The sequence below is a fragment of the Molothrus ater genome, chromosome 1 (assembly GCF_012460135.2).
Source record: "Molothrus ater isolate BHLD 08-10-18 breed brown headed cowbird chromosome 1, BPBGC_Mater_1.1, whole genome shotgun sequence".
NCBI lineage: Eukaryota > Metazoa > Chordata > Aves > Passeriformes > Icteridae > Molothrus > Molothrus ater.
The window spans coordinates 9,060,552-9,083,169 of record NC_050478.2 but is presented as its reverse complement, the minus strand read 5'-3'; the positions used below and the strand labels follow the sequence as shown (position 1 = coordinate 9,083,169).

The following is a 22,618-nucleotide window of genomic DNA, read 5'->3' as shown; positions in this document are numbered from 1 at the left end:
GCTCTGAAGGTATCCTTACCTATGTAAGAAAGATGAAAGGTGTTGTTTTTATTGCACACTAGTAACAGTGTAATTTTGAACTAATTGGGGGTGAACTGCCAATCACCTTGGGGGAATGCAAATAGATACTCTTACAATTTCCTTTGAGGTACTGAAATCTTATGTCGGGGCTGGAAGAAAAACAGAATAATACCGTTAAATTGACCTTAAATGAGCTGCTTTGTGGCTTTCTTGGAGAATCCCTTCTAACTTTTCATTGCTAGTCCAAACAAGTCTCGTCTACCAATTTGATTTATTGGCTAGACAGCGCTGACATTGAACTTTGTGCGTGTTTGAAATAAAGCTAATGTTAGAGAGCTTTTAAGAATTTAGCTGCATCCTTTCCAAATACTCTTTTGACTGATCTGAAACCTTGCCTCTCTCATAAAATATCCTTTTGTATAGCAACCTGTTGTTTGCAACTGTTTTTTAAGGAGGAACTACAACAGCGCTTAGATATGATTCAGAATTTCTACTGACCTGTGTCTTAGGGACCTTCTGTGATGATGCTGATTTATTGGATGGACTCCCATGAAATCAGTGCTCTGGATTTTTATGTTGAGGGGAGAAAAAAACATAGATATGTATTGAACTGAGCTTTTTCTCAGAGACTCCTAAATCAGTTACAGAAAAGAAGAAAACATCGGATGCTGACTTGAGTTTTCCTTCTTGTCCAGCTGCTTCCATGAAAGTTATTTTCCCACTGAGCTCTATTACTATTCTTTTTCCCACCTAATGGTAATTAGTCATTCCATAAAACAGATGTTTTAGACTTTTTTGGGGGGGAGTGCATCATCACAAAAGCTTATTTTTATAGTGATAATTAGCTCGGGTTTTTTAAAGACTTTTTCTGAAAACCTGTGTTTTATGATTAATTTTTTAAAAAACACTGAGAAGTGGAACTGACATTTGTATTTTAGGCACTTCAACTGATAAGATGTTGTAATGGAACAGAGTCTGTAGGTCTTACTGAATAGTCCTGAGATTAGAGATATTCATATATATGAAGCCCTGTAAATATTATCCCATACTCATTATTTCACTGATATTCAAGATAAATGTTTAGAGAAAGCACAGGAGTTACTTGTTAGATGCAAAAATGTCTGTGAAAGAAACATTCAGTTAATTCATTTAAAATTTTATACAGTTGGATGTTTCATTGATGATTTGACTGCATTGAACAAATCAGTATTTCATAGCCTGCAATAAGAAGAGTCACCTTTTTTCTTGTATTGTGGTTGCTGGATGGATGGGGAGACAACAGAAAATAAGGAAATAATGAGACTGGACTACAAAGTAGTGTTGCTGTGCCAGCAGCCTGAGTGCTGTTTAGATTTTGTAGGCAAGTGATCAAGATATCAGATAAAAGCCTGGATAAGAATATTAATCTCATATAAATTTATTAGACACTGTTTAAAAAAGTCCATGGAGCATGGTGCTCTTGCAGGTTAGCCCATGGCCAGAGGTGGGGCTGAGGGTAGGGAATGGCCAGCAGGTGAAGGGTGTGAATGTAAATCAGCAAAACAACAACAGAGAGGACTTTGGGTTTAAGACCTTGAACTGTCACTGCCACGGTGTGTTATTGCAGAGTGAAATTGGCCTGGAATAGACAGGGAAAGTATGAGCCCTTAACTTATTTTCAGGTGAGATTGCCCCACTTTCATCCCTTTTACTTCTGAACAAAGGTGAGTGGAGAGTGTTTCTAACTTATCCCAGGCAGAATATTTCCAGGTTGTGATTGCAGAGAGTGAAAGCTAAAGAAAAAATGGCATGGGAACTGAAACAGCAGATCTCTAGTCAGCATTGCAGAGCTGTGTCAGTGCTTGAACACTGTGCAGGGTTTGTAGAGGAACTGGCATCAAGGAGGGAAACCCCATTGTGTTTGTACTGGAAAAGAGGAGTGGTTGGAAGAGAATGGAAGATTGAAGAGGAAAAGGATGGAAAGAGAAAATGGGCTGGGTTTCCCCAAGGCTGCATAAGGATAAGAAGAAAAGTTGATGAGCAACTTTTAGGCAGAAAATTAGTAGGAGGAAAGGGATTAATATTATGGCTGTCAGGGCTAAGCTGATGTACAGGAGGAAGTATGAGGAGTTGCACAACAGTGACACATGTATGTTGTGAGCTGGAAAGCATGGAGGGACAGAGCAGGCAAGCTGGTATGAGCAGAAGATCCATCAGCAAGCAGGTGTTAGCAGTGTGGAAACTTACTGAGGAGTGTGGAGCTTACTGAGGAAAGGAAGGGGGGAGGGAGGGGCAGAAGCTGAATCTGGAGCACTGGCCACCTTAAAGGCAAAGCTCCACTTCTGCTAAATTGTAATGATCCTGAAGGGCATCTGGGGATTCTTTTAATCTTCATACCAGAATCATATAGGGATTTAAGAATGAGGCATTTGAGACATCCTGTCTGTCACACTATGGCTGGTTATTGGACTTGTGTGAAAGTTCAGCATCAGCAAACAGGCTGGGATCACAGGAGATGATGCTGAAACCTCTGTGCTGAAATCTTCTGGGTAGACTGCTGTTTTCGAAAAGTATTTGAAGAGTCTCAAAGAAACATCTGCAGTTTAAAGTCACAAGTGCTTAATGTGATGCTTCCTGAATCCAAGTTGTCACTGTGTGCCTTGCAGTTACATCCAAAAGAAAATCCCATCTTTTGTTTTAAAAGGTGTATCTTCCACAGTGGAATACCAGACGGTAGAGCTGGAACGTGAGCTTGAAAAAGTGAGAAGCAAGAAAACAAATCTTGGTAATGAACTTTCTAGAGTTTCATGTAGATTATAGTTTACTAAATGACCTTGAGGTGCTGTGTTTAGTTTGGAGCAGTTGCTTGATTGATTCCAGTTTGTCCTTAACTAAATTTGTGCATTTGCAAATATTTTACATGAAATCATTGCATCCCTCCAACAAAAAAAATTAAGTAAGGAGTCTGATTTGGATCTTACTTTTAATGTTACTTTAGAGAAATTGTAACGCATCTTTGCATGGAGCTTTTCATGTATAATATGCTTATGAGTATTTGGGCTAATCGATGACATTACTTTCCTTTTTGTGTTTGAATTATTTCTGTAAAATTCAAGCAGTGTTTTCTTTTCTTTTCTTGCACATGCTAATGATGTCCACTGAAGTTAGTTCTGTCTTTCCTGCCTTACGAGAGGAAAATACTATTTAAATATCTGAAATTCTGTTCTGTCACTTTAGGTCATGCTAAAATATACATGTAAATAGGTATTTGTAAGTTCAGCAGATTTTAAACTTTGTGGAACTGCTGTGTGCTAGGGGAACAAAAAGGTTAAGGGGAAACATGCCTCTTGGAAAAATCTGCTCGTCTCTGTCTCCCCAGCCTTTCTCTAGAGAGGTTTCATATTTGTGCCATTGCTTTGTGGAGCTGTACAGGGTGGATGTTCTTATGAACTGGTTGATGTTTGTTCCAGATCAGGATACTGTTGTTACTTATATTAATAGTCAGCTTATGGGTAGCTGAATGATTCTTACTTGTTTTATTCTAAAGTGATCTATGGTATTAAGCTTATGTTTTTTCACTTCTGAACAGAACGGAGGAAAAAAGCTTCTGCTTGGGAAAGGAATTTAGTTTATCCAGCTGTCATGATATTGCTCCTGACTGAGACAGTAAGAATTTTCTTTTATTTTTTTTCCCCAGCAAAAAGTATAAAGAGTTCTTTGGTTATTTGAGGGAATAGTTTTAAATTTTTTGAGTGAAGATTGTTTAAGCAACCATCTTGATACTCTTTTCTTGACCATTTAACAAAAACTTGACATTATGAGTCTAGTGAGGATAAATGTGAAGACTTTAAAAATGTGGAATACTTTTCAATAACAAGACTATTTCCTCTTTTTTATAGTCCTTTTCAGTTCTTTTAGTCGCTCTCAACATTCTTTACCTGTTGGTTGATGAGACTGCAATGCCAAAGGGATCAGGGGTAAAGTAATCTTCTCCTAAAATTTCTATAATTTTAGTAAAGATTTGGAGGCCTTGCAGAAGTGCAAGTGAGAGCTTTGCTTTAATAACATGGAAACGAATGAGTCTTGACCTTGACTTTGTTTCTAGGTTTCATTCCTGTGCCCACACAAACATTTATTACATGTCATGTTGCAGTGAGTTCTTAGTAAAATAGTGCAGAAGCTTCATGTAGATACAGTGATGCACTACAACCGATCAGTAATCTGGAGTTTGCAGTTCTGTCTTTGCAATACATTTCACTGCAGTTTGAAAGCTTTGAAAGCTGCTGGTGTCATTGCATGAGGTGGGGGGACTTGGAGAGTGGGACATCAGAACCCCACTGAAACACTGAATTGAGAAAAGGCTGTATTACATATAAGATGTTACATGTTGTGTTCTTGGTAGAAGTTAACTTTATGAACTGTTGCATGTATGTTACTTAATTATGCAAAGTATCTTTTTCCTTGTAGGGACCTGGAATAGGAAATGCCTCCTTATCCACCTTTGGCTTTGTGGGAGCAGCACTTGAAATCATTTTGATTTTGTATCCTTTCTGAAAGAATTCTGTCTGTTAACAAGTATTCTGTCTAGTTTTCTGGGACGCTGATAATACACTAAGACACTAGCCTGGAAGGAAGAAAGATAGGTCAGGTCCTTCTCAAACACTTGTTTTTGTTTCTTTTTTCTTTAGTTCTTAAGACTTTTAGGAGACTGCTGAGACCTTGAGTGAAACTTGCATTCCTTGGAGGTTCCTTTTTTCCTTGATTCTCACAGCTATCTTATGGTATCTTCTGTCGTCGGCTTCTACAGTCTTCGTTTTTTTGAGAATTTTACTCCCAGGAAGGATGACACAACTATGACAAAGGTAAGGTACAATCTGGGATGGGCATGGCCCCCTCCTGTCTTTCTTGCCACCCAAGACAAACTGACTCTCTTAGTAATTGTCCTGAATGGCTCATTTGCAGTGATCAGTATTTGTTTGTAAGCTGCGTAAACACAAACTGGAAGATTGTCAAAATGCTGAATGAGTGGGAAAAAGGATGTGCTCTGTTTAGTTTGGATGGCATCCATTCACTTGTAAAAAGCCAGGAATGGCAGAGCTTGTTAACTGGCTATAGAAAAGCAAGTGAAAGAACTTCCTTCAAAGGGAACTTATTGCTAATGAGTAACTTTGATTGTGTTAACTGTACTTCAGGGAGCTTGTTTGAGATCTGAACAACGTGGTTGCTAGAAGTAATACAGACAAAGTAATTCAAATTTGAATAATGAAACTAAGACTGAGGACAGCTATTCAGCAACATTTTGCAATCTGAAGCTAATTTGACTTTCTACAATTTAGCACAGGCTTTAGCATAACCAGTGCTGTTACCTAATTGGGAAGAACATGCCTAGGTTTTTGGCAAAATATTCCCCCAGCTGACATGGGGAAGTGATCAGTAACCAAGGAACAGATGTTGAATTTAATTATTTTTTCAATATGTTTCATTGTTTTTTTATTTAAGTAATGATTAAGATACTTTTACTACAAATTGTTCAAAGTGAGAAAGTGGGTATACACACAGAATGATTAGAGGAATAAGTAGTAGAGAGTTGGAATGTTCTTAATATTTCCTATTGATTGTTTACAGTACACCAGGAATAGTGTGGAAATAAATAGTAAATGTACAAATGTCTACCTACTTTCAAGTTTACTTTTTTTTTCCTTTTGGCTTCTGATAGAACTAGACCTGAAGAAAATGATCCTTTCTGAAAGAAAGTTTCAATTACTCTTTTTTAAAGGCTTTACAAGAACAAAAAGAAATCTAACAGCTGTGATTTTTTTGGGTATTATTTAAAGTAGACAACAGGCATTGAATTGAAAGGAAGCTCTTTGTTGTAATTTTTTAAATAGTGCTAATCCTGCAAGCAGTTACATCCAAGGCTTAAGCTGATGTATCAGTCATCCATTCTAAGCCCATGGAATTGTTCTTTTATAAAACATTCACAGGAAGTAAGTAAACAGTTGATGCTTTGCAACATGCTTGTTTTGAATAATTTTGGATCTGAGCATACATAACACTTTGATTAAAAGCACATGAATACATATTTGATTTTTTTCTTGGATCATCTTTGTCTTGTGTAACACCATGTGGAGAGGAGTGACAGAAGTCAGCAACACTAACAATATATTACAGTAAATTGCTTTAGGTTCAATTTGAAGAATGTGCTTTTTAAGAATTATTCTTTTTCATCTTGACTGCTGTTTTTCTTTGTGTTCCCTTCAGCAATCTCATTTATCATTTAAATGCTGTTTGTCACTTTCAAACAGATAATTGGAAACTGTGTCTCAATCTTGGTGCTGAGCTCTGCTTTGCCAGTGATGTCAAGGACACTGGGTAAGTGAAATGGAAGTAACATCATAATAAAGGATGTTTAATTGAAAAAAAATACAAGAAAAAAGAAGAGCCTGTAGCTGTATTTTCCATACTATGTAACTTGCCATCACTTTCAGATGAAAGATCATGTATCTGTGGCCTTCATTTCTACATGAACTGTTGAACATACATCTTTGTACAGGAACTGCAGAACATACTTTCTAAAAAGAAAAAGATGCTAAGCAATTTTAGAGGATATATTATTTTAAAAAGGTCAGATTTGAAACTTCTTAAAACAGGAGATTGTGAGATGAAAAGATAGGAAAACTGATTGTCCAGAGCAGTCTGAAGTAGTTTTCACATTCGCTTTGAAATTAGGGCTTAGTTCCTGTCAAGAAATACATTTGGGATTTGGTGTCTGAAATTTGAGGTAACACTGAGTGCAAATGACTTTTAATGAAGAGTTAATGATTCTTAATTTATTTTTTTAATCAGTAGTGATACCAGGCTACTTTCATTTTCCCTACAATAACATGCTTGTATTTTTTGTTAACTTAATTTTTCAAATTTAACAATTTGGAGTCTTCCATAGCAGAATTGAAGAACTCCTGATTTTAGTGCTAAGGATTGAGAGTAGCATTTGAAGTAGTCAATCTGTTTTAACCAGTTAGAAAAATGTGTTGTATCTTCACTTTAATTAGGTAATCTTCAGCTTGAATTCTTGAAGCTAAATTGCAAGGCTATTACACGTTTTTAAGTAATGCAGAATCCTTGTAACTAATGTGAATTTCATTGGGAACATTAAATAGAACAAAACAAAAATCTTCACCTCAGGCTGTACAAGTCTTAAGTACAAGCTTAGAAGTTTGAGCTCAGGCCCACAGACCAGCAGTGTGTGCTCAGTAGTTCTCTAGCTGCTCTTCCTTTCATACTCTTGAATCAAGAGTAGTTCATGGTTTTCCAGTATTATACTGGATATTCTCATGCTATGTGTATCTACAGAGGGGACATTTTAATAAACTATAGATCATTTTTATAGCAAATGAAAAACCTTCTGCAGTGCATTTTGGAGAATTGAATCTTAAAATAAGCATTCTAGAACTTGAAAAAATCTGTAGTAAAACTCCACAAAAATGCAAAAGGGTAATTCAAGTACTTAAAGTAGTGCAGTTTTAAAATATAACCAGTATAATAAAGGTCTAAGAAGTGAGATGGTTCTAGGATGTGGAGCCAGATGTTACATAGAAAAATCACTGTTTTAGAATAGAATTGTAACATAAGTTTGTGTCCACTAAGTTACTGCATTCAAGACTTGTTTAAAAGAAAATAAAATTAATTGTTAATGATCCATGAGATTACCAGCTGATAATAACCAGATTCTGTGGGAGTAAGTGTACATGCTGGGTCCATTGTTGTCTCATAGGAAACAGATTAATGGTAAAACTCACTTAAAAACCAGACTAACAAGTGAAATTCCTGAATAGTTTGCCATAGAGATAAATAAAAGAAGAAAAAAGATGGAACAATTAACACACAGCTAACAAATGCACAGTCACAGCTGTCCAAACAGGATTAATAGAGTGTATTAGAGTACAGTGAGTCATGTGGTGCTTTTGCAGAAATATCAATGTGTGTTGCACTACATGCCACCTCCCTGTGGCACTGAATAGATGAAAAGAAATAAATATGTTAAGCAGATTCATAGTCTTTTCACTTTATTAAAAAAGCGAGATTCTAGGCTATACAGAAAAGACTAGACTTTATCCTTATGGGAAAGGTGAAAAAGCAAAAGTTATCTAATACATGCACTGACCTTTTTCAACTTTTCAAAATGGAAATGGTTTCTTCTTACATGTTTCATAGCATTCTAATTAGATATGTAGGTGGTAGATATGTCTAATCTGTCATTCTTCTAGAACTCCAGGAAAGTTTTAAACTAAAATAAGTTAAATCATATTTCCCCAGAACTTTTCAGCCTTTTAGTTGCCCTTCAGAAATGTTTCCTGCCAACGCCATATTGCTAGTCACAGAGAAACAAATTAGGAATAAAGCACTTAAAGTCAAGAATACAAAAAACAAAGATTTCCAGAGAAAATTGAACTTTCGAGTATATGCAAGTTTTCCTAGAATTCCACACTTGACTATTATCTACAAGTAAATGGGGATTTAAAATTTGTGTGTGCTGTCTAAAACCTACCTTTTTTTTTGTTTGTTTAATAGTTTATTTGGTAAAGTTTCATCAGCTTTTGTGTGTATATATTTGTGCCACTAGATATCCAAGTTTTTGTTCAATTACTGAAGAGTTATTAAAAGTCTTGGGGTTTTTTTCTGTGGGCTGAGTAGATACTGCTTCTTTAAGAAAGACCTCAAAACCTTTTTAACCTTTTTCTCCCATGAGTTTACAGACTGTTACTGTGTCACTTTTCTGATGAGCAGTGACTTTTTCTGTTTGTAAGAAGAAATTCAATGTAATTGAATGTAATTTATGGGCAATAATTTTCCCACCTACTCTAACAGAAGTGTCAGGGTTCATTTCTGTTTGTCCTGGTAACACTGCCTCTGGACCTCTATGTGTCAAGGAATATTTTTCCTTTTCCAGAAAACTCCAGTGCTCTGCCTGTTTTGTTCCTTTTCCTTTAAAGTTTTGGGAGCCTGTATATTCAAACCTGACTTTCTTAATTTTCATGTGGCTTCACAATCTGGCTAAAACACTGCTGCTTTGGAAATGCTAAGGGCACTGTTTGCCTTCAAGTAGGAAAGCAGCTCTGTGTTTATTGTCCTTCATCTCTTTACCAGTTAATTCAGTTGTTTTTTTCTTTCTGTGCTAAGACCTTCTGTGCTTTTTTAGTATATCTCCCTGCCCTGCCTCTTCTGCTGTTTTGACCAGTGATTGTTTTGTTTCATCCTTTGAAACAACTCCTTTTCATTTCAGTATTTTTTCATTAGGTACCAAATTCAATTTCCATGTTTTAATTTAAATGACAGGTGCTGAGTATAAGAAGTGTGTATATCTTTTAACATTGTGATAACTGGCTTGCAAGTCTTGGGTATGCAGATACAGTGAGATTTTTAAGTGTCAGGTTTACCCTTGGAAGAAGTGCAGCTGACCCTTAATTTTGTCTCTTTGTTTATTATTACTTTTGAAGTCAGTTTTTTAAAAGCCCCAAAACACTTTCAAAATAAGATGATAGAAAATCAGGAGCTTTCAGGAGTTTCAGAGCCAAGGCCTCTTTGTGATTGCTTCATTTGCTGCTGCCATTTTAGTTCTAGGACAGGGTCAGCTTCCTGCTTTTGCACTGTTGAGAGGGCACACTTCCCTCTGACATCATGTGTGCCAAAGCTTTTTGGGAATACAACAGCTTTTGGATCCTAGACAGTGATCATGTGGCTGTCATCTCAGTGTTCTGCTCTGTGTTCAGTGCAGTATTCCATGACACCTGACAAAGGAACAGCCTGTGCTTCTTCCTCTTCTGCCATGGGCCCTACACCTTGTAGATGTTTCCATGTTTCAGAAAAATGTTGTTCATTTAATTAGTGATTGACAGGCCTTTGATCAGCACAAAGCCCAAGTGTCAGGGTTGGAGGTGCCCTGTGAGGGAGACCTGTCAGCACCATCTTTCAGCCTCTTTTTCCTTCTGTGCAAATGCTCCATGGCTGTAGTGGTGGGTGGATCCAGGAGAAAAACTGCAGTTGGAAAGATGTCTTTAAACTTTGGTTTCAAAAGCAGTTCTCTGGAAGAACACTTCAGAGGCTTAGTGGTTACCATAAGATGTTGTGGCTCTCATAGAAAGGCTGTTTGCTACCTGTATTTTTTTAAAAAAAGCTCAAGGTGCATTTCAGTCTTTTCTGGAATCATTAAGGGTTTTGTCAAAACTGAGGTTTCAAGCAGTTTTCATACTAAAGCTGATTTTTTTCCTAATTACATCTACTAATATCATAAAAAGAGTTCTTACCTAGAATGGAGAATTAATTTCAAATCCCATTATTCAAGCATTTTATTATGAAATTTAAAAAACCATTTTGATAAAGGTGTCTTACAGTTTTATAGTGACCAACAAGCATTGTCTTGTGTGTTTAATCATGTGGCTTCTGGTGTGCTATCTATAAGAATTTTGCATCCAAATGTAAATATAATAGAAGGAAATTTTTGTGTTTCCTAAAAAAATGTTATGATTATTTTGATCGAAATCTTGTATGCAATTTAACAGGAATCACCAGATTTGATCTCCTTGGAGACTTTGGAAGGTTCAACTGGCTAGGGAACTTCTACATTGTGTTATCATACAACTTGCTCTTTGCTATCATGACAACGTTGTGTCTGGTCAGAAAGTTCACGTCTGCTGTGCGAGAAGAGCTCCTGAAGGCATTAGGTAAGCACAGCCCTGAAAATTCACTCTGTGCTTCACCATCCCTCTCTCCACCACTGACACCATGATGTGCTACTGGTAAAGTTCTGTCACAGCTCACAGAATACTTTTTTCTGGAAATTTCTCTAAGGTAAAGTGTGAGGATGAATAACGTGTTGTTTTTTGAAGAGTCCAGAGCTAAGGTACAGTGTTGATTTCAATGATATGCCTGTGGTACTGATTGGTCTCCAGCTGGATTTTCAGTCTTGGGAGAGCACAGAAGCATTCTCATTGCTATGAGCAATTATTCCACATTAAAACTTCAGCTTGTGTATGGGTTGTCTTTCTTTTTTGACTAAAGCAACTTATTAGTTCCCTAAAAATAGTTAGCAGAGATCTCAAATTTGTTGTCATACTCTTTTTTGAACATCTATTCAGAAAATCATTGTACACAATGTACAGAACCTTAGTAACTGGCTGAGTAAAACCTGTACCTGATATAATCAAAAATTTGATCAAGTTTTGCATTGATATTTGTTGACCATAGATGAAAGGATTGAAACACATTTGATACTAAGAAGATAAAATTATTTTTTTATTCTATTTTTTTATTCTATTGTTGTTGCCTCATTTTATCTTTACTAATTAACAAAGCTCCTCTCTCTTTAGATCCCTAGAGTAGTATTTCCTTAAATTGAGAGGATTAATGGTGAAACTTTAGTGTTTCTTTGTAGCTGAGGATTCAGTTTACATCATCTAGAAGTTACTCTTGTTAGTTTTCACTGCTTTGAGTTGTGGTGCTGAAACAAAATCCAAGCACTTCCCAGAATCCTGGTGAAAGATTAATTTAAAATTTTTGTAAAATAATTAAAAATAAAGTGTTTAATAAAAAATTGCAGATGGTGAAGGCAGATTAAGAAACATAAAAATGCAGGCATAGTAGGGTAATGATCATTGGATTTGACACAAGTAGGGAGTCACAAACCCTGAAATGTGCAGGTTCCTGGCACAAACTGGGTTTGTTTTCGGTGCTGTACATCACAAGCTGCATCTGTTAAAAACTGTACCATGGAATTCAAAGAATGAGAACCAAAATTGGCTTATGACCAAAAATTTCACATATTAGGACTACAGATAAGGCAATATTTAGGAGACTGATTTTTTAGTGGTGCAGTCAATTTTGGAATTCCAATTCCAACAATGCAAGAAGTTTAATTGTGCACATCATGGCACTTCAGTGTAGTCTACACAAAATGAACAAGAAACTCTTCCCAGGTTTGATACTTAGCTTTAGAGGCTTGATAGGAGACTTCAGAGAGAAACTGTACCAAGCAAGGAAGGACTGACATCATGCCTCTTTTGAATACAATATGGCTAAATTTGCCATCTTTCCTCATCTCCCTCCCCCTCAAAAAGAGTAATTTAGGTGCTTGCCTGGGGCAGGATGAGAGACTACAATTAGCACTCACAATAGAGAATTGTTCAGTAAGAACAAAGGCTGGAAACAGTGATAAATCTGTAATAGTGTAGTATTAAAAATGTAATTAGACATATAAATAGTTTAGAAACATGATCTGGTCATCACCAGTGACATTAAGATCAGCAGTGAGTGATTTACAAAAAGATGTTATAGTTTAAAATAAAGAATAATTATCAAATTAATAAAATTAATATTTTTAGGTAATTATTTAGGTATTTTTAGGTGACAGGGTAAATTATTGCAAGTCTGTCTTGGTCCTTAACATCTGAGTCTGTGATTTAAGCAATGGAAAGTTAGGGTTCTCTGTCTTCCATGCTTGTCCACTGTAATGGATTTTCTCACTTAAACAACACTGAGGGAATTTCCCAGAAGCAATTCTTGCAGGAGGTAGAACATCAGTTCTGGTCTTCAGCAAATGTGAAGTCTGCAATCATGAAGTAGGATTTGGGTTGTCTGTGTTCTTTTGAATGCCTGTGTGCATAAAACAAGGGGGAGTCTTAAGTTTTTCCTTATTCTGTAATGTTTTGCAGGATTAGATAAACTTCACCTATCAAACAACCCAAGAGACTCGGAGACAAAGCCTTCTGCAAATGGCCATCAGAAAACACTGTGATAACAATCACCTGCAATCAGCAGAGCTGAAAACATCAACCTCATGGCATTCCTGTCATCTCATCAGCATTTTTATATTGCTTTTAGTTGTTAGTTCGGGTCGAGCCTTGTCTCATTTGGATGCTTCTGAGGAAGTTAGGTGTGTCAGATTCTTCTCTTTCCAGTGAACTTTTGGTCTGCTTGTTTATTTCCCAGGAAGTTAATGCAGGAGGTGCCTTGAAGACTGGAAGCTGAAGAGAAAAATGCATTCCTTTTTATTTGTTGACAGTCTCACATCTTTATTTTTAGACTTGCTACCATTTGAATGCACAGTACCTCCTGTGTTATACAAACACAGCTATAAAGAATAACTTTGGGACTTGATTTAAAAAAAAAGAAAAAGAAGAAAACATACACTTGAAGGCCCATATGACCCTTACTGGAAATGTACAGTAGCTGGAGTAGGTACCCATGACAGGAGATAAACAGCTCTACTGAGAGTGAGTTAAAAAGGACAGGAGAGATCCCAGTGCTGGATGCAGTAGGCTGTGTCATGGTGCCTTCTCAGCAGGCCAGTGTTTTCAGCTCTCTGTCCTTAGCTCCTAATGCCAGCTTGCTTTACTGGTGGTCAAACAATGTCTTACAGAAGTCCAAGATGAAGATTAACTTCAGTGTTAAATCTGAGCCTAGTATGCTTTGTAAAAAGCTGTGTAGACCCTTTGTCACAGCTCTCAGTTCTGTGAGCTGTTGTGCCCTGGAGCTCCCTTCCCCTACCCAAGACACCCTGTGAAATTTTTGATGAACTACTGTGTGTAAGCAGTACCTGGAATCAATGCAAGGAGTGCAGGCCTAGGAGGCTGCAGTTGCAGTTTTCTACAATCTTTAATTTGAAGTAAATTTCTCTGAATTTATACTTCAGTTACCAGGATTTCTGTTCAGTGGCATAACTCAGTTATCTGTCACTAGCCTGTTTTTTAATGTACACATGTTCATGTATATAGGCCTATATGTGTAGATATCATAAATTAAATTCTAAGGTTATACAGATGACTGTAGGTGGTTTGGTAAGTAAAATGTGTGCAGTCTTGGTAGTTTGAGTTTCTGAAGTGTTTAACTGCTCAGAGGCCTTAGATTCAAGATGGCATCAGTGGGTGATAATGTCCTTTCTTGTAGCATTTCCTTGCAGCCTTAGGAATCCTTTAAGCAGTTTATAGTAAAGAAAAATACCAAGTAAGTATTCAAAATCTGGTTGCACTTTTGTCCTGCTCAGCCACAAGTAATCTCCAAACAGACTGGAATGGGGACACCTTCAGTGAGTGCCCCTTCATGTAGGGAGCCAGAAAATTTTCCTGCTCATTTCCTATTTCTGTGAAACAAGTCTGCCTGTCTGTAGTTTGAGGTCTTATATTAGTTGGTGACAACTTGGTTTCCAGTGTGGTTCCAAAATAAGGTAAACCTTGTGTCAGAAACTCTTTGGCTGTTCTCTTGAGATGACTGCTCTGGGCTGTAGACCTTATTCCTGTGTGTGTGAATGTCTGCTTGGGTTTTTTTTTTCCCCCTAAAGTGCTTCAAAAATCATGCTCCAGTACACAGGATTTATCTTTTTTTCAGCTGCCTTTTCTGACTTGAACTGGGGCATAATGTAAATATTTCTGTAGTAAATATGATGCTAGATAATTACTTTTTTTTGTGTGTGTGTGATCAGTATAAATTCAAGGTTTATTGAACTGACTGTTGATGTGTTGTATCAAGTCTTGGAAGAAAAAGTAAAATTACTTGATTTCACTAAGATTTACAAGCATCTTTTCTCTTGTTTAGTGCTGACACTTTAGTGAGAAATCTTTATCTGAGTCAAAGTTCTGCAACCAATAACAGAGAGCTATAATTAAAAGTTGTTCTAAAATTAGTTTATATTTAAAATATTGGGAGATATATTATTAGGGGCATCAGTCAGGTATTCTCAGAGCTTATAGCCTTATGTATTGGCATCATAGTTAAAACCCAGTGAAATATGTCCACTTTTCCATGCAAGTCATTGTATGACCAAAATTGTCCTCATGTCTGAATGAAGTGGTGAACTGTGGTGTGTGAGGCCAGTTAGCTTTTAGATAATAGATATTTCTGTTACAATGCTAAGACAGTTTATACACTCTGAAGAAAATAATATTAGGAATAAACCTAGGAGTATGAACCAGCATAGGTCTTGCTCTTTGTGCCTTTGGAGAGATGTTTGTCATGGCATCAGTGACCCAAGAACACAGAATAAGGTGGATTATAATGTGTGTGTGTGGCTTCTGCAAGTGAGTTGGGCAATTACTTCAACTGAGCAGGGACAGTTCCTGCTGAGAAGCACCCAAGCTTCAGGCAAGACTTTAAAGCTCTTTTTCAAAACAAATGTTAGGGCCTTGGCTGTCCCCACCCCTTCTGCTGGATTCTGCAGGCAGATGTGTGGGTTAAGGCTGCCTTAGGGAAAACTTTACACTGGACTCTGTGGGATGGTTGAGGTGCTGTGTGGTTTCCAAGATGGGTGATAATTCACAACTACCTTGTGCAACTATGACAGTGTTGTGTTTTAAAATCAACTGCTGATATGGTGACACTGTCTACATTAAAATTTGCCTTTGGCCTTGAAAATGACGTGCTTATGCAAGGCTTTGTCACTGCATGCAAGATACAGGTCACTGTATACTTCTCACAGAATCATATGGTCACTTAAGTACAAGCAACTGGTAATTCATTACTGGATATTGACAATACATTCCTAGTATTTGACTCATGTAGAGTCAGGTGGTCTATACCTTCAAGGTATATACAGCTGATCTTAGTAACATTAACATCTGCCTCTCTTCTTATGAGGCAAAAAGCACATCAATGCTTCCATCTTCAACTAGATACCACACAAGACCAAAAAATAGGTGTAAACTGAGTGTTTTAAGTTAGCTGTTTTTTGGCTTTTTTTCTGTGTTGGTAGCACAATATTAAATGCAATTGCAGAACTGTAATATTTGTGGGATTTCTAAGCATAAAGCACACACGCTTATCACTTTAAGCTAAAAAATAGTAGTATTGGTTACTGTACAAGTAACAGTTTTGCATTTATAGGGAGCTTTATTTACTGTCTGTAATGTGCTGTTTATCTTTGGCCCTGTTCCTCTGATCCCTTTGACCCTGTTGGCTGTTTTAATGTCATAGAAATTAAAAGATTTGACAAATGGTTTTCCTTGTCCAGTAGTACCACCTGGAGCACCAGCGGAGGGAGGGCTGGGCTGCCCACGCAGGCAGGAGCTCCTGCAGCAGGTGCTTGGCAGGAGGGACATGGGAGCAGATCCTGGGGACATGTCCTCCCCTGTGTCACCAGGAGTGTCACATCTCCCCTGTGTCACCAGGAGTGTCACATCTCCCCTGTGTCACCAGGAGTGATGGGTGCCAGTGTCCATCCCACCCTGTCTCTGCCACTCACCCCTGAGGCTGTGCAGCAGCTGATGCTACCTGAGGTGCTCACATGTGCCCAGTGCTGTGTAGTAAAGACATGATGGCCCTTTTCTTTAAGAATTTACAGTGTAAATTAGAAAGGAATAAGGTAGAAACAGAAAGCAGTTGGCCTCTTCCTGCATGTGGCTTTCCTTGAGTTCTTGTAGCATGCTTTAGGTTATTTCCCATCTCTTCTTCCTCTCCCAGGAGTGGGATGGTGGTGTATGTACAGCAACTGAGCCTTACCCTTAGTGGACTGGCATCTAAATTTTTGAAATAACAAATACAGGAAAACAGCTAAATCCTGTTTAATGTATTCTCTGATCTTGAAAATAGCAATTTTTAAAACCACGGTGAAATAATCTAAGCAGAGGCTGGACATTAAGGCCACATAAATAACCTCTTCAAAAAGAAATGTGCTTAGTTTTGTTTTAAAAAGTGTTGATGTGAACTGTGAAGCTTTAATTGCTTTAATGAAATAAGATTCCCTACCTCCTAGTATTAGGATTTTTGCTGTTGTTTTAGTGCTGAGTTGAGACAATATTGCCTACACTGACTTCCCTCCCCAACCTATGAACACTGAATTTGCTATTGGTAATAAGATGGCAAGTTATTTCAGTCACATTGTCAGATTTGAACTTTACAAAAATGCTCCTTTTGAATTTATCCCATTCAGCAAGAGCAAACTAAGGCCACAGCCACCAGCCACACAGTGATACAATATCTACCCCCTTTTCTACCTTGCCCCCTTGAGCTAGACAAAATATGAAATAGCAGAAGAATCCACATAGATTTGATTTATGCACTGTAAGAAAACATACCAGAAGAACTTTAATGGAAGGCTTTTAAAATATTTCACAATTTGAGTATCTAGAACTCTTCTTTCAAAGAGAAAAAAATGTCTCATTAGTATACAAATGTCAATTGTATGTTCTCTAAATAAGCCAGTAATTCACTGAGACTGAAAAAAAATTCATCACTTCTTAAAATCTCTTGTGATTCACAGTGAAACAGTATCTTGGACTTTTATAGAAGCCTGTGAACCTCTGAAGGTATCTCTGTCTTGGCAACAGAAACCCCTTAGGATGCTTGCTGGTTTTGTATTAACTACCATATTTTATCAGTAGCTTTTTAGTTTCATTTATTGCTCATGATTTTTTAAAATATACATAGCATTAAATGTTTTAACAAATACAGAAGGTGACTCCAAACAGTCAAAGAGGTAGTGTGAGTAATGTTCTGTAAATGCTGATATTCTTGACATACTGAATTCCAAGCTATTTAGCAACTCTATCTGTATGAAGGCCTTACCTCAAATAGAAATTAGGAAATCCTAATTTTTGAAGGCTTTTAGGTATCTGAATGTTGATATGTACCTACTTGAGCACTTTGGAATGCTGCTTCTAGATGTTTGTTGATCACTAACCCCAAGCACTGTTGTTGCTTTTCTCCCTACCCTCATTACATTAAGTTTTATAGTCAGCATCACTGGATGAAGCTCCTTTCCTGAACAGGGCTTTATTTTGCATTCCTCCTCTATTCCCTGCTTCCACAGATACCAGCTATTGAAGTATTGGGGAACCTGCTTTGATTTTCATCTATTTCTTTTCCCACATAGCCTGTAGAGAGATATTCCCTAGTTAGAACTGTTCTTCCCTACAAAAATGTTCACATTTATGAATTTGTTTTTTACCACTAGATTCCATTGAAGCAATCTTGTCACTAGAGGGTCCTCTAACAAATTACCAAGAGCTCAAGTCGGTTTGAATCATGAGTAGAGAGGGTTTAGTCATGGCATATATTTGGCTTTTAGCTTCCAGGGTTGTGAGGGTGCAGCCCCACTTCTCAGTGAGGGGAACCAGCTGGTTTGGCCCCTGGGAGCCCCTGGGGTGGTGTCACTGCAGGGTGGCTCCTGCTGTGCTCCTGCTCCGCAGCTCATCTGCCGTGGGGTGTGCAGGGACACGTCCTGCAGTGCGAGGTGGCCACACCTCGTGTCCGCTCTCAGCAGGGGCAGGCTGCGAGAGGTGCTGAGGTCAGGCTCTTCACCTTTCTCTGGATTTTTGTATTTCATGTGTATGAGCATGTTTTGGGCCTTCTCTCCCCACGTGAGTTGATCATTCAGAGAAGTGGCATGGTGGTGATACCTGTGCAGTGGATTCAGTGAGTGTGTTTAAATGTTTAAGAAGAAAATTGGCTGGTGCATGATTTCCTGTTTCCCCCTAACCATGAGTTTTTTCCAGTCTGGACCAAATTTAAGAGTCATAAAATCTCTCTGAGTACTTTCTCCTCCTTGGCTTTATATAACAAAAAATTTCAGTCACTTTTGCTTTCTTAAAGGTAGCTTTCAAAGTATTTTTGCCTTATTTGGTGTGATTTCTGTTACTTTAAGGAGAATTGGATAGAAAAAGAAAATACATTTAGGTCATGGGATTTGAAATATTGGTGTGTGTGTATGAAACACATGTACACAAAATATTTCCTTTCCTGTGGGGTTTGGGCCCAACCCCACATTACCTTAATAGAGATCATGGGTTGCTCTTGTCTCTTCTAAATTTTGTATTTAAAATTCCCAGTGAGGAGACTGAGGATGTTCTTAGGGTGCTGCTGGCACCCTGATCCCTGTCAGATGGAATTGGCTTCACGTGAGCTTAGGTAGCACGATCATAAAACCACAATTCTGAGCTGGCCTGGCCATTGCTGTTGGTGCTGCTGGCTGGGCTGTGATGATGGCATCAGGAGCCTTCACTGTGCACGTTCAGGGTTTCACTGCAGTGTTCCTGGTTCATGTCACAGTTTACAAGAACAATTCTAAATTACGCACAATCTCTGAACTGCGTGAGGCTGGGAGGTGCTGAATGGAACTGGTGGTCCCCTCTTGGTCTGATTTGTGCTTCAGGTTTTGTAAACATTTTGTAAAATGTGAATTTTCTTTCACATGGATGTATCTGACCAAGGTATAACACAGCTGAAAAATTGTGCTTTGAGTGTTACTTTAATCCCAATAGTTTTTGGTGTAGATACTTTCTCCCCATCAAACCCTCCTGGTTCATTTTAGGTCATCCAGAATTATGGTTTATAATGTTCTCTGTTGTGGGTATTTTGTTGTGTTACAAAAAAAAAATCTGCTGCCTTAGCTAGGCTGATATTTTTGTTTCATTTTGTGAAAAGCAGTGGTAATATGTTTTTTTCCTTTGTTTGAAATGTTACACTGAATGTTTTGTAGGAAAATTTTTTTTACTGTGTTTTCAATAAAGGTAAAGTGTGATTTATAGCAGAGTTTTATCCCTTTTTTATTATAAGCAATGAAAAAATAATCTGTGTCATTCTAAGTTATCCTGTCTGTAATTGGTATGAATAGTTGTGTTCCTCTCTCTTCTTCCTTTTCCCAATTTAACCTGCTTTTGAAATTCTCAAATGGTTGCATTTCTAAAATAGCTGAGGTAGGGAATGTGATGGAGATTCCTCTACATTCAGAGGCATCACAGCCCTGTGTTTTAAGACAGGTGTGCAATTAATTGGAACTCTCTGCTTTAGGCCAGTGGGGATTGTTTATAGCAAAGTATGCTCATTATGTAATTTGTAAGTAATTTGCAATTCCTTAATAGTTTGACTGAAGGGCAATTTTTACATGTTAAACCCCTGACCACCATGCTTCCTAAACTGTAACTTAAACAGCTTCAGACTTTAAATTCCATTTCACAGGAGAGTTTAGGCTGTTTTTAAAGTTCAAGGATCACGTGTCCTGAAGGGACCTGGAGATGTTTGATCCATCCAGCTGCACAGGATCAAACATAGCTGCATTATTCCTGGTATTTAACCAGCCTGGCAGGGGCTATCTCTGATGGGATTGCTGGGCTGTCTCTAGGCAGTATATTCCAGTGTTGAATTGTCCAAGATTTCATAAATGTCAAATGTGAAGGGCCCTTACCGTGCTTTAAGCTTTAATTTTGTTCTCAAATGTCCACAGTAAAACAAGTCTTTCTGCTTGCACTGCTTTTTCCACACCTGAAAGGTTACATTTCCCTTTATTTTCCACCTGAAAGGTTACATTTCCCTTTATTTTCTATATGAGAAGTGACCTCAAATTCTCTCAACAGTTTTATGGAGGCCTCTTATCATCCTTTTTGCTGTCTGTGGGGATGCTTATGTATTTTTGGAAACAGAGCTCAAGTGGACACAGAAACCTCCAAGCTTGAGCTCTGGCACTACATCATGTCTTTAGTGCTTTTTTCTTTGTATTTTTTTGGGCTTGGTTGGTTTGGTTTTTTTGACAGTCAGTGGGAGAAAAGGCATCTCAGGTGTTGTCCTCAGTATAGATTTTTATGCCTTTTTACTGCCTTGAGTATGTTTCTGCATATTGCATATTGGACTGGGCAATCTCATCTTCATATCTGAAGATGCTCCCCCAGGGGTTCAACAAAATAAATACCGACAACGATTGCTTTTCTTGAATTTAATCATCCTGAGTGCAATCCCAGCTCACTGTGGCCACTTCCTCCTAAGGTACCCCTGTGTCTGAAAGCTCTGCAGGGATTCACACAAGTCTGTGTGTCTCTGTCCATAAATGTGTGCAGTTTTAAGGGACATTTTGATGTCTGTATCATGACCAGGCAATGTGAGCTTTTCTCTCCATGCATTTCCTGTGACAGAAAACCTGCTAGGAAAAGAAGGAGCCATTCTTTCAGGGAATGTGGGTTGGGAAGTTGGAGGTGAGGTGGCAGAAGGGTTGAGCTCAAGGTCAGACAGCCTCATGGCACCTGAACACTTTGCTATTGTTTCATTTCACTTTTTTTTTTTCTTTTGGTAGCTTTTCCAGCACACCTGCTCCCTTCCAGCTGTGAAAGTGACCCTCCATAGCATATATCAGAGTATTTAAAATGAACTTTTCTAGACCCAAAGAAATTGAGAGCCCAAATCTCACAAAAATCCCTCAAAAATGATGTGAAAATCTCACTAAGAATTTATAAAAACTTTGACTTTCCTAAATTTTCTGCTAACATGATCTCATATTCTTTTTATTCTATGGTCTGATTCACTGCTGAGAGCTGTTATGACTTACTGTGTTCCCAAAAGATCCCTAACAGAACAGGATATTGAAAGGATGTATCCATTTGTCAGTAGAAATAGGATTAGTTTCCTTGTTAGTAAATGCTGATTTAGCAATGTAACATAAAAGTTCCCTGAGAGCCTTTGTGTTGTGGATGTATTTAAATCCCAGAGTGATGGGAAAAGCAGCAGCCTCTCCTGTACTCTCTGAGAGAATTCTGTGTAGCAAAGAGCAGGTGGGGAACCTGGTGCTTCCCCTCAGGACTGCTCAGTGTCCAGAAAGAAACATCCCAGTCTCTCGTTCACACTGACCTTCAGTGGTATGTGTAAAACAAAAAACAAACTAACAACGGTCCCACCACAGGCCTCCTCCAATATTTACACTTTGTGGTCTCCAAACAGTCCTGACTGGTGACACCATGTGCTCTCTGAATGACTCATGAAATGTTGCTTATATCTTTAATATTTTAATGTGACTATGTATTTAATTAATAACAACTCTGGTAAGTTGTACCTGACTGTTGTTTGCTGGGTTCTAGAACTGAATCTCTGCATTGCAATTTTAACTGCTCTTACTGATTTCATATTAAAATCTGCCTTCAGAAAGAGCAAGGTAAGATTACACCCAACTCTTACGTAATTTGGGGTATCTGTTCACCATCAAGTAAAGGTTGATCACTTTAAAACACTTCTGGCCCTGAGTTATGCTTGGTCTTCATTTATAGTGGTATCAGACTTGACCAGACCTGACCTGGTGGTGTAAGCAAGTGAGCATCTTTGAGCTGGAACTGTAAAAAACAAAAGAGGAAAACTCATTTCCTGCATGAGACAGGGATCTGTGAAGTTCCTCTGCTGCTAAGATACTATCTTTGAGCTACTCTTGGATTTTCTGTAGTATGATCTGACCAGATTCAAATCCATCATAAAGAAGTGTAACTAAAATTTAACCCAGAATTTTTGTTAACTGGTAAATCAGCATGAAGTATCAATGTAAATGGAAAGGAAATCAGCATTTTAAATAATTTGTTATTGTCACGTTCTAGGATGTAAAAATGAAATTTCAATGCACAATACCAAATAGCTTTTTTTAATCCTAGAATAACTGAAACAGAGTAACTGAATTTATTTCTGAAAACACCATATCCTGTCCATTTTATGTCTGAGACTTCCTAAAGCTTGGACAGAGTGGCAGAGAGTGACTGTGCAATCCCCCATCGGTATGCAGAGCTGCATCAGTCATCTGTACAGCAGCCCAGGACTATGATAAAATGAAACCATGAAACAAAGCACTGAGGTGAACTTTGTCCATGGGGAAGCCTTTCTAAGTGATCCA

At 37.9% G+C, this 22,618-nt stretch overlaps 1 protein-coding gene across 1 annotated transcript in view; it reads left to right on the top strand.

Moving 5' to 3' along the window:
• Positions 1-19,510, top strand: part of LMBR1 (limb development membrane protein 1) — a 68,174-nt gene extending 48,664 nt beyond the window's left edge. Inside the window, 8 exon segments of the mRNA XM_036402798.1 lie at positions 2,705-2,785; positions 3,590-3,666; positions 3,900-3,977; positions 4,468-4,541; positions 4,772-4,862; positions 6,306-6,372; positions 10,560-10,721; positions 12,708-19,510. Coding sequence (XP_036258691.1) covers positions 2,705-2,785; positions 3,590-3,666; positions 3,900-3,977; positions 4,468-4,541; positions 4,772-4,862; positions 6,306-6,372; positions 10,560-10,721; positions 12,708-12,790 — 713 coding nt within the window. The 3' untranslated portion in view covers positions 12,791-19,510.
• Positions 19,511-22,618: the final 3,108 nt, after the last annotated feature.